Source organism: Heterodontus francisci, chromosome 15 (assembly GCF_036365525.1).
Source record: "Heterodontus francisci isolate sHetFra1 chromosome 15, sHetFra1.hap1, whole genome shotgun sequence".
NCBI classification, from domain to species: Eukaryota; Metazoa; Chordata; class Chondrichthyes; order Heterodontiformes; family Heterodontidae; genus Heterodontus; species Heterodontus francisci.
This window is the reverse complement of record NC_090385.1, coordinates 15,658,845-15,671,358: the sequence shown is the minus strand read 5'-3', so window position 1 is coordinate 15,671,358 and position 12,514 is coordinate 15,658,845. Positions and strand designations below refer to the sequence as shown.

At 43.7% G+C, this 12,514-nt stretch overlaps 1 protein-coding gene across 1 annotated transcript in view; it reads right to left on the bottom strand.

Annotated features, from left to right (window-relative positions):
• Nucleotides 1–12,514, bottom strand: part of radx (RPA1 related single stranded DNA binding protein) — a 100,279-nt gene that overhangs the window by 41,400 nt on the left and 46,365 nt on the right. The window contains exons 8-10 of the mRNA XM_068047142.1: nucleotides 6,599–6,712; nucleotides 2,416–2,583; nucleotides 878–1,035 (exon numbers count right to left, since the gene is read on the bottom strand). Coding sequence (XP_067903243.1) covers nucleotides 878–1,035; nucleotides 2,416–2,583; nucleotides 6,599–6,712 — 440 coding nt within the window. The remainder of the gene's footprint in view (nucleotides 1–877; nucleotides 1,036–2,415; nucleotides 2,584–6,598; nucleotides 6,713–12,514) is intronic.

Below are 12,514 nucleotides of genomic sequence, written 5' to 3'. Positions count from 1 at the left end.
ATTGGGTAGGTATGCAGCAATACAAAGGCTTCAAAATGGAGTCTTTCTATGTCATTGCATGGGAGAACTGCTAGCCCATTGAATGGAGGATGTGCTTGCTTAAAACAACAGAAAAATAACTTGCATTTACCAGAGCCTCATAATGCCCTCGGGGCATTGTGGGGTCACAGTGTGGTGAGGACACAAGGCCTGATGTAGTGGGCCCAAGACCTTCCCACTGCTAAGAAGATGTCAACCAAGTAGGCCCCAGTGTTTGGCTCCAGCCAGATCCACCAGAATGTATAGGCAGGTAGGTTGGCTGTGGCCCATGGCCAAAAACAGTAATCAGGCAGCTGCAAATGGGTTGGATAGGTAGAGGGGATCCTGGGTAAATCAGGTGGAAAACCTGAAAATTGGTTTAAAACATTTGAAAATGGTAGGGGGAGGTGGGAGTGGGAGGAAAAGAAACACCTGAAAATTGGGTAAAAATCTAATGGTGGGTGGGCCGGACCAACTCGTGCAACAGTGACACTTATTGGTCAGAGGTCAGTGTGACATGTAACTAGTGATGCAGGTCTTTCCCATTATAAAATGTTGCACGCCAACATCGGGTTTACCCATTATAAATGCTGCCATGACAAGTATGACAAAGGAAGGTAGGTCAATAGAGACAGGAAATGCCCCCTATGTGAAAGACTTTTAATAGATTACAGATAACAGCTGACACAATGTGTAAATACTGGTAATGGTAGGGCCACAAAAGCGACTTCAGACCACACAAAAGGAAGTCATAATTGTCAACAGTGGTTACAAATGACACCACTTGGGAGGAACTGGAGGAAAGGCAATTTCTGAGACAAACCTACCCCTCAAGTTGATCTAAGGTATCTTCTCTTACCTGCACCGGCTCCACTCCCAGCCTCTCAGCTGTGTCTGCGTGACAGACGTATCTAACAGCAGCGATGATTCCCTGAAGGATAATCCGCAGGTGCTCTCTGTAATGCAGACCATCGATTTCCTTCTTCAGTTGACAGGTGGAGGTCAAGAGAGACTCAGCTGGAGAATTAAAACTCATTATAGATATGAGATTAAACCACAAACAGCCTAAAAGCAACCCAGGCACTCAATAAAATAAATATGTAATACATTACCTGCTGCAAGGTCACATCCTGGCTTCCTGCTGTTTCAAAACCCAATTACCATTGTCACTGGTGACAGGATTCATTCAGTGCTCTTATCAAGAAACTATTTGTCTTAAATGATACATTTTATAAATGTATGTGACAGCACAATCATTTTTATATGAATAATAAATGGGAACAGTAACATAGTGATTACGTTACTAGACTAGTACCCCAGAAGAAATGTTAACTCTGTTTCTCTCTCCACAGATGCTGCCAGACCTGTTGAGTGCTTTCAGCATTTTCTGGTTTTATTTTAGTAATCCAGAGGCCCGGACTAATGATCCAGAGACTTGAGTTCAAATCCCATCATAATTGCTGGGGAAGTTAAATTTAATGAATTAAATAAATCCAGAATAAAAAGCTAGTATAAGTCATGGTGTCCACAAAACTATCAGATTGTTGTAAAAACTCATCTGGTTCACTAATGTCCTTTGATTATGTTCAAGACAGGGATCGATAGATTTCTAGATATTAAGGATATCAAAGGATATGGGGACAGTGCAGGAAAATGGCGTTGAGTTGGAAGATCAGCTGTGATCTGGTTGAATGGTGGAGCAAGCTCGAGGGGCCAAATGGCCTACTCTTGTTCCTATTTCCTAACTCCCATGTTTAGGGAAGGAAATCTGCTTGGCCTGGTCTACATGTGACTCCAGACCCACAGCAATGTGGTTGACTCTTAATTGCCGTCTGAAATGGCCTAACAAGCCACTCAGTTGTCAAGAAGGCAGCTCACCACCACCTTCTCAAGGACAGTTAGGGATGGGCAATAAATGCTGGCCTTGCTCACGATGCCCACATCCTGTGCATAAATTTGAACAAGGGCTGAGGATAAGATAATTAATACAGGACGCCCTCTCTATGCAATATATATTTGTATCTGGAGTATCACAACAGCACTGGAAGGTAGAGACTTCAAACAGCCCAAAGCAGCAAGGAGGGGGCCCCTTACTAACCCCAACGGGTAGTGGTTGCTCACAGCCCCTCTCGACATTTCTTCACATTCACATTTAGCATCTTATCCAAAAGATGGATTTAATAGGAAGACACGTAGGAGATTCAAAGGTGAATCGAAAGGATGCTGTGCAAGGATGATTGCTGGTACACAGAGCAACTAGGATGGATGTTCCACTCAGTCTACTGTACTTAATCTCTGCTTTATCCTTTTTCCCTCACTTGTGTTAATTCAATATGACAGGAAGTCACCGACACTGCAGAGGAATTCAATGAGCAGCGAGTCCAATACGATTCTTACCGTCAAGACTTTTACAGTAATCCTGAAATAGGTTCGGGGCCGGAGGGAAGGAATAGTAGCCGCCAATTACAGACCTCTTCATCACATCTTTCTCATGCTGTCCTTTTATCCATTGAATGAAGCCTTGCACTTTTGGATTCTGTGTGTATGGTTGGCCTTTGTGGTGCCCTAAAAATTAACATCAAAAGAGATCTGTCACCAGTCTGAGGTGATCAGTATAATAACAGCATTGGCTTTTGTAGAACAATTATTAATATGCAGCGTTAATACCCCCCTCAACAACAGAACAGTATGCATAACAGACTGGGCTCATTGTCTCATAGAATCAAAGAGTGCCAAGGAGGCCATTCTGTCCATCGTGACTGAGCCAGCTCTTTGAAACAGCATTAACATCAGTTAGTCCCGCTCCCCACTACTCTTTCTCCACAGCTCTGCAAATACTTCCTCTCTGCCACAATGAGGATGCAGAGGAGATTTACTAGAATGGTACCAGGGATGAGGGCTCAGTTATGTGGAGAGACTAGAGAAGTTGGGTTTGTTCTCCTTAGTGCAGATAAGGTTAAGGGTAGATTTAAATAGACAAGTTCAAAATTATGAGGGGTTTTGATGGAGTAGATAGTGTTTCCAAGGGCAGGAGAGTCAGTAACCAGAGAACAGCGACTCAAGGTAATTGGCAAGTTATGATCTGAAGTGCACTGCCTGAAAGGATGATGGAAGCAGATTCAAAAGTAACTTTCAAAACAGAGTTTGATATAGACTTGGAACTTTTTCAGGACAATGCAGTATGAGTGGTGTAAGTGGGGCTAATTGGACAGCTCTTTCACAGAGCTGGCACTGGCACAATGGACCGAATGGTCTCCTTCTGTGCTGTAAGATTCGGTAAGAGCTATCAACCTGTAGCTTTAACAACAACCTGTATTTATATAGCATCTTTCACCTAATAAAATGTTCCAATGTGCTTCACAGGAGTGTTATAAAGCAAAATCCGACAACGAGCCACCTAAGGCTACACTTGGGCAAATGGCCAAAAGCTTGGTCAAACAGGTAGGTTTTAAGGAGTGTCTTAAAGAGGAGGAAGAGAACAAGAGAGGCCGAGAGGTTTTGAGGAGGGGGGGGGGGGGGGGGAAATTCTAGAGCTCAGGGTCCAGGCAGCTGATGGTGGAGTGATTAAAATCGGGGATGCTCAAAAGGCCAGAATTAGTTGAGCGCAAATATCGCGGAGGATTATGCGGCTGGAGGCGATTACTGAGGTCGGGAGGGGTGAGGCCATGGAGGGATTTGAAAACAAGGATGTAAATTTTAAAACTGAGGTGTTCCCTGACCAGAAACCAGTGTAAGTCAGCGAGCACAGGGATGATAGGGAAACAGGACTTGCTGAGAGTTAGGACACAGGCAGAAGAGTTTTGCATGATCTCATATTTACAGAGGGTAGAATGTGGGAGACCTGCCAGGAGTGCATTAGAATAGTCAAGTTTAGAGGTAACAAAGACATGGATTAACAGCAGCTGTGCCTAAACGGGGGTGGAATCAGGCAATGTTACAGAGATGGAAATAGGCGGTCTATGTGGTTGGAAGCTCATCTCGGGGCCAAATATGACATCAAGGCTGCGAACAGTCTGTTTGAGCCTCAGACAGTTGCCAGGGAGAGGAATGGAGTTGGTAGCTAGGGAATGGAGTTTGGAGCGGGGACCGAAAATGATGGCTTCTGACTTCCTAATAATTAATTGGATGAAATTACTATTTATCCAGTACTGGATAGCGGATAAGTGGCCTGATAATTTCGCAACAGTGGAGGGGTCGATAGAGGTGGTGGTGAGGTAGACCTGCGTGTCATTAGTGTACATGTGGATGCTGAGTTTTCTGAGGGGCAGCATGTAGATGAGAAATAGCTGGGAGGTGGGGGGGAGGGGGGGTGCAAAGGAGATAATTAACTACAGATAATTATCCATACATAATTATGTGAATTTGTTAATAGAGGCAAAAACTTTAAGCAAAAAATGATTAATTCTTAAAAGCTGTCAGGACAATTTCACTGTTGTATTTCATGGTTTTAAACTTCACAGTGGAGCAGGAAATCAGCCTTTTGGAAATATAAAGCATTATGGATGGATGGATGAATGGGAATAATTAGTCTATAATTTAGTCCTCCAGGTTTCAAATGACAATATAGCCCCACCAGAGGGAAGCTCAAATGAATTGTGAGTCATTTGAATCCAATGATTAAATTACAGGGTTCTATTCATACACTACCATTTATTTTTAATATGTACGTTTCACAGACTTTAAAGAGCTATGCGAAGGACAGTATACAACAATACTAAAATGAGGCTGATTGAAATAGCCATCACTACAGAATAACACAGACATCTGAGTCACAGTTTAAAGACAACACAGTTATTGGTAGGTTTCAAATTCACTGAAGGTTGAGAGGGAAATTTCTCTTTAGAATAGCAAAGCAGAATTTATGGAGAAAAGAAATACAGCCAGGGGCTGTTGGAAATTCTTTGTCCTCTTCACTGTGGCAATGCACCTTGGGTAAATTAAATCTAACATCAGAAGTATGAAGGTAATTGGCAAAAGAACCAGAGGCGAGATGAGGAGAATTTACTTTTGTGCAGTGAGTTGTTGTGATCTGGAATGCGCTGCCTCAAAGGGCAGTGGAAGCAGATTCAATTGTAACTTTCAAAAGGGTTTTGGATAAATACTTGGAAAGGGAAAATTTGCAGGGCTATGGGGAAAGAGCAGGGGGGCAGTGGGACGAATTGGATCGCTCTAAGAGCCAGCACGGGCACAATGGGCCAAATGGCCTCCTTCTGCATTGGATCATTCTATGAAATTCGAACATAGCATGTTGAATAAAGGACTTTAAAATGGAAAGCATCAAAATGAACATGTGGTAGCAACTAAGCTCTAGTCACAGGATGTGGGCATCACTGGCAAGGCCAGCATTTGTTGCCCATCCCTAATTGCCCTTGACAACCTACTGGCTTGCTAGGCCATTTCAGAGGGCAGTTTAGAGTTAACCACATAGCTGTGGGTCTGGAGTATGAATAAACCAGAATGGATCAAGACAGACGATTTCCTTCCCTAAAATATATTAGTGAATAAGATGGGTTTTTACATGTTTGCTAATACTGACATTAGCTTTTTACTTCCAGGTATTTTATTTAATTAATTGAATTTGAATTTCCCAGCTGCTATGGTGGGATTTAAACTCATGTCTTTGAATTATTAGTCCAGGCCTCTGGATTATTCAATCTGGATTGACAATGTACAAATGTAACAGTTTGTGAAATTGACGAATAGGAATAGAGCAGTTGGTCCATTGAACCTGCCCCATATAACTCGAACGCTTGAAGCATTGCGATTAGGCTAACATACTTTCTAGCCCACGTACCCTCCTGTCTGCAGACCCTCCAGCCCACAGACCCTCCTGTCTGCAGACCCTCCAGCCCACGATCAGTCCTGGAATCTCCTCAACTAATCTGCAAAAGCAAATATCTGGGAAATTCCTCCCTGATCCCCTTAGACGATCTAAACTAGTCCAGATCACATTGCTCATACACATTGCACCTGGTATTTTAAGCTACCATCAATAAGAAGTGATCTTTCCAATGAGGAACTGGTCCAACTCTCACTAGAAAGCATGGAGTCTACATTCACCACCTGAGGTCTCATATCCTGGGGGGTAAAACATTTTCCAAGACCTAACCTAACGCTACCCTTATGTGGGTCATATATATGACTTCTGGTCAACCCCAACCTATTGACTTGAAATAGGCTTTCAAGAGCAACAGAATCACGTCCATTCACAATTCTGTAGTCCTCTACCTAATCACCACAAAGTCTTCTCACTTCTGAAGGGAATAAACCCGTAATATACCACACAGCAGCTCCATTACACAAGGGACATTAAGATTCATAATAATGCAGCTCTACCCTATAAATTCAATTTGCAAAATGATGGCACCTGAGAGACCTGGACTGCCCCCTCGAGCACCTTTTGAACATTACAATCTGACAATCCATAAGTTAATGTTGGAACCTTTGTCAATTTAATTTACCAGAACCAGCTTCAAGGCCTGAACTGTCAAAGGTTTACAGATGCGCAGCTAAAGGTACTACCATTGAAATGGCGAAAGTTTATTACATCTGCAGAGAGACAAAAGATGACATTACCCACCTGAGATCGATATCTGACTTTCATTGGAGGTTGTAAGGTAGGGAACATTGGTAATAGTTCCACCAGGACGGAATTCTCGAACTACTCTCATCTGGGTGCACACCAAGTAAGTCACTGTAGGGAAAAGGTATTTGTACATAAGAAGAAAAATTAACATTTATACAGCAACTCAGGATATCCCAAAGTACTTTATATCCAAAAATGGTGAGCGTTGCAATGTAGGAAATAGGGCAGACGGGGCCTCAGTTTAACGCCTCATCCAAATATGTTGAGGGAAGTGTTAATATCTATCACTATTAGCATATGCCAGTCAAATACTCATAGTATTATGTACAGCGAGTCACCATAACTGTAGTCTTTGGGTGAAGCAGAGAAGATAGATGATTGGAGGAGGGTGAGCAGAGACATGATTCAGACCCAGTCTAAAGTCTGGGAGGTATAAATTTGCCAGCGTTTGGTATCGGCAGTGAAGGAGGTGATACGGTTGCCAGGTGCTGGTCTGAAATTGGGCCTCGGACCTCATCAATATTAATTGGCCAAGCTGCCAGTGCTTGTCGTGGCCAACTGAAGAAATGAGTTTTCAAGACCATTGCCTCGCTGGCGGTGTCCCGAAAGTAAGTTCCGGGGTAAGGGTTGCGAGGAGGTGATCGTATCATGCAGTGATGGTTTGAATGGAAGTGGGGATTGGAGGGTCAACCAAAACAGCTCCTCCTGGCTCCACTGCAACGTTCTTTTTCCACAAACATACTTACCATTGGGTGGTGTTCACCCAACTACTGCTTAAGAATTCAGAGTGGAGCAGGCACAGCTCCAGTTCTGCAGCATCAAATGTTAGTGAAGGGGCCTAAAACAGGTGTTCACTTACATCTGCAAGGGGCCTAAAGGCAGCTGCAGGCACACACCAGGGACACCGGAAAAAGTAAAAGGTCACCCGACCCAATATTGGGGCACATGACATTTGTCCCCACAATTGGACCAAACGGAGGCAACGAGTTCCAATTTCTAACTCCTTATTTTTATTAGCTCTGATTTAATATTATTAAAACTATATACTGATTTTCTATTATTGGTGAAATAACAAGATGTATAACCATTTAGTAAATCTTCTCTGAGTTTTTTTTTGGAAGTTCAGCACAGAAGGTGGCCCAAAGAGTAAAGCTGGTTGGTGCTGAAGAGTTGGAAGATGCAAAACTGAGGTGCTTCAGTGCCACCAATGGCTTGAGGGTATAATTACCGTGAGAGAAATAGGGCAGTGCCTATTATAAATACGGAGACAGGAATTCCTAATGGAGGAAGTTAACAGGAGGTGTGTGGCAACATAAGATTTTTAACTTATAATAGTTAGGTGTCCTGTGACAATGTTCAGAGGTAGTGTGAGGCCAGGAGATTGGTTATCTGTTTTTCACTTGGTCTGTCCCTTTAAGGCCCCGTCTCAGTTCCTCTCTGTGATAAGTAGTCCAAATAGGTACATCCTGAGATCAACTGGGGCTAACTGTCAAGCTATGTTTCTATAGATTGGTGGCTGCTCATAAATCCCTTGCACTTGTGGGACGAGATGCGAGGTGATCAAAGTTTAAAAAACAAACACCAGAAGAAAGTACAGCATAACCTTCAGATTAGAGCTGGGCTGTTTAGGAACGATGTCAGGAAGCACTGCTTCACACAAAGTGCATTGGCAATCTGGAACTCTCTCCCAAAAAGCTGTTGAAGCTGGGGGTCAATTGAAAATTTTAAGCGTAGACTGATAGATTATTGTTAGGCAAGGCTATTTCCTACATTACAACAGTGACTACACTTCAAAAATACTTCAGTGACTGTATAGCACTTTGGGAGGCCCCATGGTCCTGTGGGATGCAAGGGAGCTTGGACTGTAAGTTTATTCGTTCATTCATTTCCCAGTGCCTGCTCCTGATGTCCCGTTTCTCCACGAACTTCGCAATTTTCTGGTGCCTAATTAGTTTCCTCAAACTCTGATGCCTTTCGCTTTATTTATTTATTTATTAGTTCACTGGTGTCTGTTGCTTTTAAAAATTGTTCTTTCATCTCTATTCCGCTGCCTATGACTCCCCTGTGACGGGGCTCATTGGGGGGGTTGTGTGTCACACACACAAGCTTGGTTGCATCGTTCCTCACAGTCATGCCTGTGGCTCCTGCTGGTTTGTGGGATTTACTGCTGAGATTTGGACAGTGTTAAAACAAAAAACAACAAATCATTCTGTCCTGATTAAAGCTTCCCACTTTATTCCATTACCATTTAAACTCTGCTATTGTATGTTCAGCCACCATGTTAGGATGAGCTATCACCACAATCTTTGGGTAAATTATGATTAACCTTTTCAAGGCTACACAAGCCTTGACTCTCCTGTGTGCAATACCATCAGAGATCCACCTATGAACACACAAACATCATGAAGTTGTTCTTATTAATAGTGGTACATAAAAACAAGCTGTTGTTAAAGATAACCTATCAATAACATAAAAATGCTAGAAACAATCAGCAGGTCAGGCAGCAAAGTAATAAAGTCTAAATAAGCTTTACACCTGTGCATGTATATGAATGTGCGGAATGTGGTAAGATTGGTGAGCTACAGGCACAGATATCTACATTGAAATATGATGTTGCAGCTATACTGGAGACCTGGCTGAAAGAACAGCAGGACTGGGTATTAAATATTCCTGGATGCAAGTGCCAGGGTTTTACGTTGAGGCAGTGGCCCTGCCCACTGGCTAAAAGGTCAGGGACAAGCCTGTGGCCCAGGCCTTTAATTGGCCTTGTTGGGACGCCTGCCTCTCTGAGGCAGGAAGTCCCGCCTCCAAGAGCTGCTGGCCAATCAGAGGGCCGGCAGCTCTTCAGTCCCAGCAGCGCCACCAGGCCACTGCTGGGACTGCACCCAAAAAGAAGATGAGCATGGACACCAGCCTCCAAGAAGTTAAGTGGGGTTCATGCCTCACTGGGGACAATCGGCTGGGCCCCGGCGAGGTGGGTGGAGGTTGAAGCCTAGGATTTGGGAGGGGGGTAGTTTTAGCAGGGGCGGCCCGTGCTGCTGGGGGGGCCCTCTGTGGGGCACAGGGTACCCGATCAGAAGGCCCCACTGCAGCCCGCAAGGAGGCCACTAAGTATTACTGTGCAGCCCCCCCTCAGTTGCTAAAGTGCCCGTCTGTCACTGGTAATATACTGGCGGTGGCAGGAGGAGGCACTTACTTGGCAATTAATTGGCCAACTAAAGGCCTCAATTGGCCTGGGGTGGTTGGGCAGTTTGCCACCTCCCCCATCACTAATAAAATAGCAGCGGGGGCGGGAGGTGACAGGCACGGCGCCCCCGACCTCCCACTCAATTTTACGCCCTTCCCCCCCACCCCCTGCCTCCCAGCCTGCTCCTTGGGTGGGTGGGGGGGGTCATAAAATTCCAGCCAAGGTGTTCAGGAAAGGGAGGAAAAGAAGAAAAGCGGGAGGGGTGGCGTATTGATTCAGGAGAACATTGCAGTGCTGAAGAGAGAGGATGCCTCAGAGGGGTCAAGGACAGAATCGATTTGGCTGGAGCTGAGGAACAAAAATGGTGCAATTACATTGCTCGGTGTTGTCTATAGACTGCCAACTAGTGGGAAAGATATACAGGAACAAATTTGCAAGGAAATTACACAGAGGAACAAGAATTATAGAGTAGTTATAATGGGGGACTTTAATTATCTAAACATAGACTGGGACAGTAGTAGTGTAACGGGCAGTGAGGGGCAAGAGTTCCTCGAGTGTGTTCAGGAGAATTTTCTACAGCAGTATGTTTCCAGTCCAATGAGAAAGGAAGCACTGCTAGACCTGGTTCTTGGGAATGAGGTGGGCCAATTGGATCAAGTGTCAGTAGGGAATATTTAGGGGGAAGTGATCATTGTATCATAAGGTTTAAGCTGGCTATGGAAAAGGACAAGGAAGAATCCAGAGTAAGAATAATTATCTGGGGGAAAGCCAACTTTAGTGGGGTAAGAATGGATCTGACCCAGATAAATTGGAATCAAAGGGTGGCAGGAAAAATGGGCTGCCTTTAAAGAAGAGATAGTTCGGGCACAATAAAGGTATATTCCCACAAGGGGGAAAGGTAGAGAAAACAAATTCAGAGCTTCCTGGATGACAAAAAAGATTGAGATTAAGATGAAAAGGAAAATGTGCGTTTATGACAGATGTCAGGTGGATAATACAATGGAGAACCAGGCTGAGTGCAGAAGGTTCAGAGAGGAATTGAAAAAGCAAATAAGAGAAGCAAGGAGAGAGTATGCACAGAGACTGACAGCTAACATAAAAGGGAATCCAAAAGTCTTCCATAAGCATATAAATAGTAAAATGGTGGTAAGAGGAGGAGTGGGGCCAATTAGGGACCAAAAAAGGGATTTACGCATGGAGGCAGGGGGGAATAGCTGAGGCATTAAATGAATACTTTGCATCCGTCTTTACCAAAGAAGATGATGCTGTGCAGGTCATGGTGAAAGAGGAGGTAGTTCACACACTTGCAGGGTTTAAAAATGATAAGAAGGAGGTATTGACTTGGCTGTCTGAACTTAAAGTGGATAAGGCACCAGGACCGGATGAGATACTGAGGGAAGTGAGAATGGAAATCTCCGAGGCACTGGCCATAATTTTCCCATCTTCCTTAGACTCCAGATTGGTGCTGGAGGACTGGAGATTTTCAAACCGAACATTCTTGTTTAACAAGTGGGTAAAGCTAAGCCCAGCAACTACAGGCCAGTCAGTTTTACCTCAGTGGTGGGGAAACTTCTAGAAATGATAATTCAGGACAAAATTAATTGTCATTTGGACAAATGCAGGTTAATTAAAGAAAGCCAGCATAGATTTGTTAAGGTCAGATTGTGTTTAACTACTTTGCTGAATTTTTTTGATGAGGTAACAGAGAGGGTTGATGAGAGTAATGCTGTTGATGTGTTGTACATGGACTTCAAAAAGGGATTTGATAAAGTGCTGCACCACAGACTTGTGAGCAAATTAAGAGCTCATGGAATAAAAGGGACCGTAGCAACATGGATACGACACTGGCTGAGTGACAGGAAACAGACTGGAGGGTTTGTAGTGGAGTTCCCCAAGGGTCAATGTTGGGACCCCTGCTCTTCCTGATATATATTAATGACCTAGACCTTGGTGTACATGGGACAATTTCGAAACTTGTGGACAATACAAAACTTGGAAGTATTGTGAACTGTGAGGAGGATAGTGTAGAACTTCAAAAGGACGTGGACAAGTTGGTGGAATGGTCGGACAAGTGGCAGATGAAATTTAATGCAGAGAAGTGTGGAGTGATTCATTTTGGTAGAAAGAGCGCTGAGAGACAATATAAAATAAAGGGTACAATTCTAAAGGGGGTGCAGGGGCAGAGGGACCTGGGTGTATATGTGCATAAGTCATTAAAGGTGGCAGGACAGGTTGAGAGCGTGGTTAATAAAGCATACAGTATCCTGGGCTTTATTAATAGGGGCATAGAGTACAAGAGCAAGGAATTTATGTTAAACTTATATAAAACACTGGTTCGACCTCAACTGGAGTATTGCGTCCAGTTCTGGCTTTGTTTTGGCAAGGGAAAAGAGAGAAGGGTTCCTTTAAGGGAAGACGATAGGTAATGATACTCAGCACTGTCAAGACGATCGTTCCTGTGAGTGAAAAACTCGAAGACCACCTTTTCCTTCCCCCCATGCTTGTGAGAGGCCGCTGTTTGAAGTTTAGCAGTTTTAAATGAAGGATCAAGACCACTGATGCACTTAATTTCCTTTGTTTTTTTTCTTTCATCTTAAGTTGTTAAGTTGAATGAGTGTTGCAGAAATTGTGTGGAGAATGTATGTGTGTAAGTTTTAATATGCTTTCTTCCCTAAAGGGTGGTTATTCAAAAAGGGTGTCAGCACATCTAAAAAAATAAATTT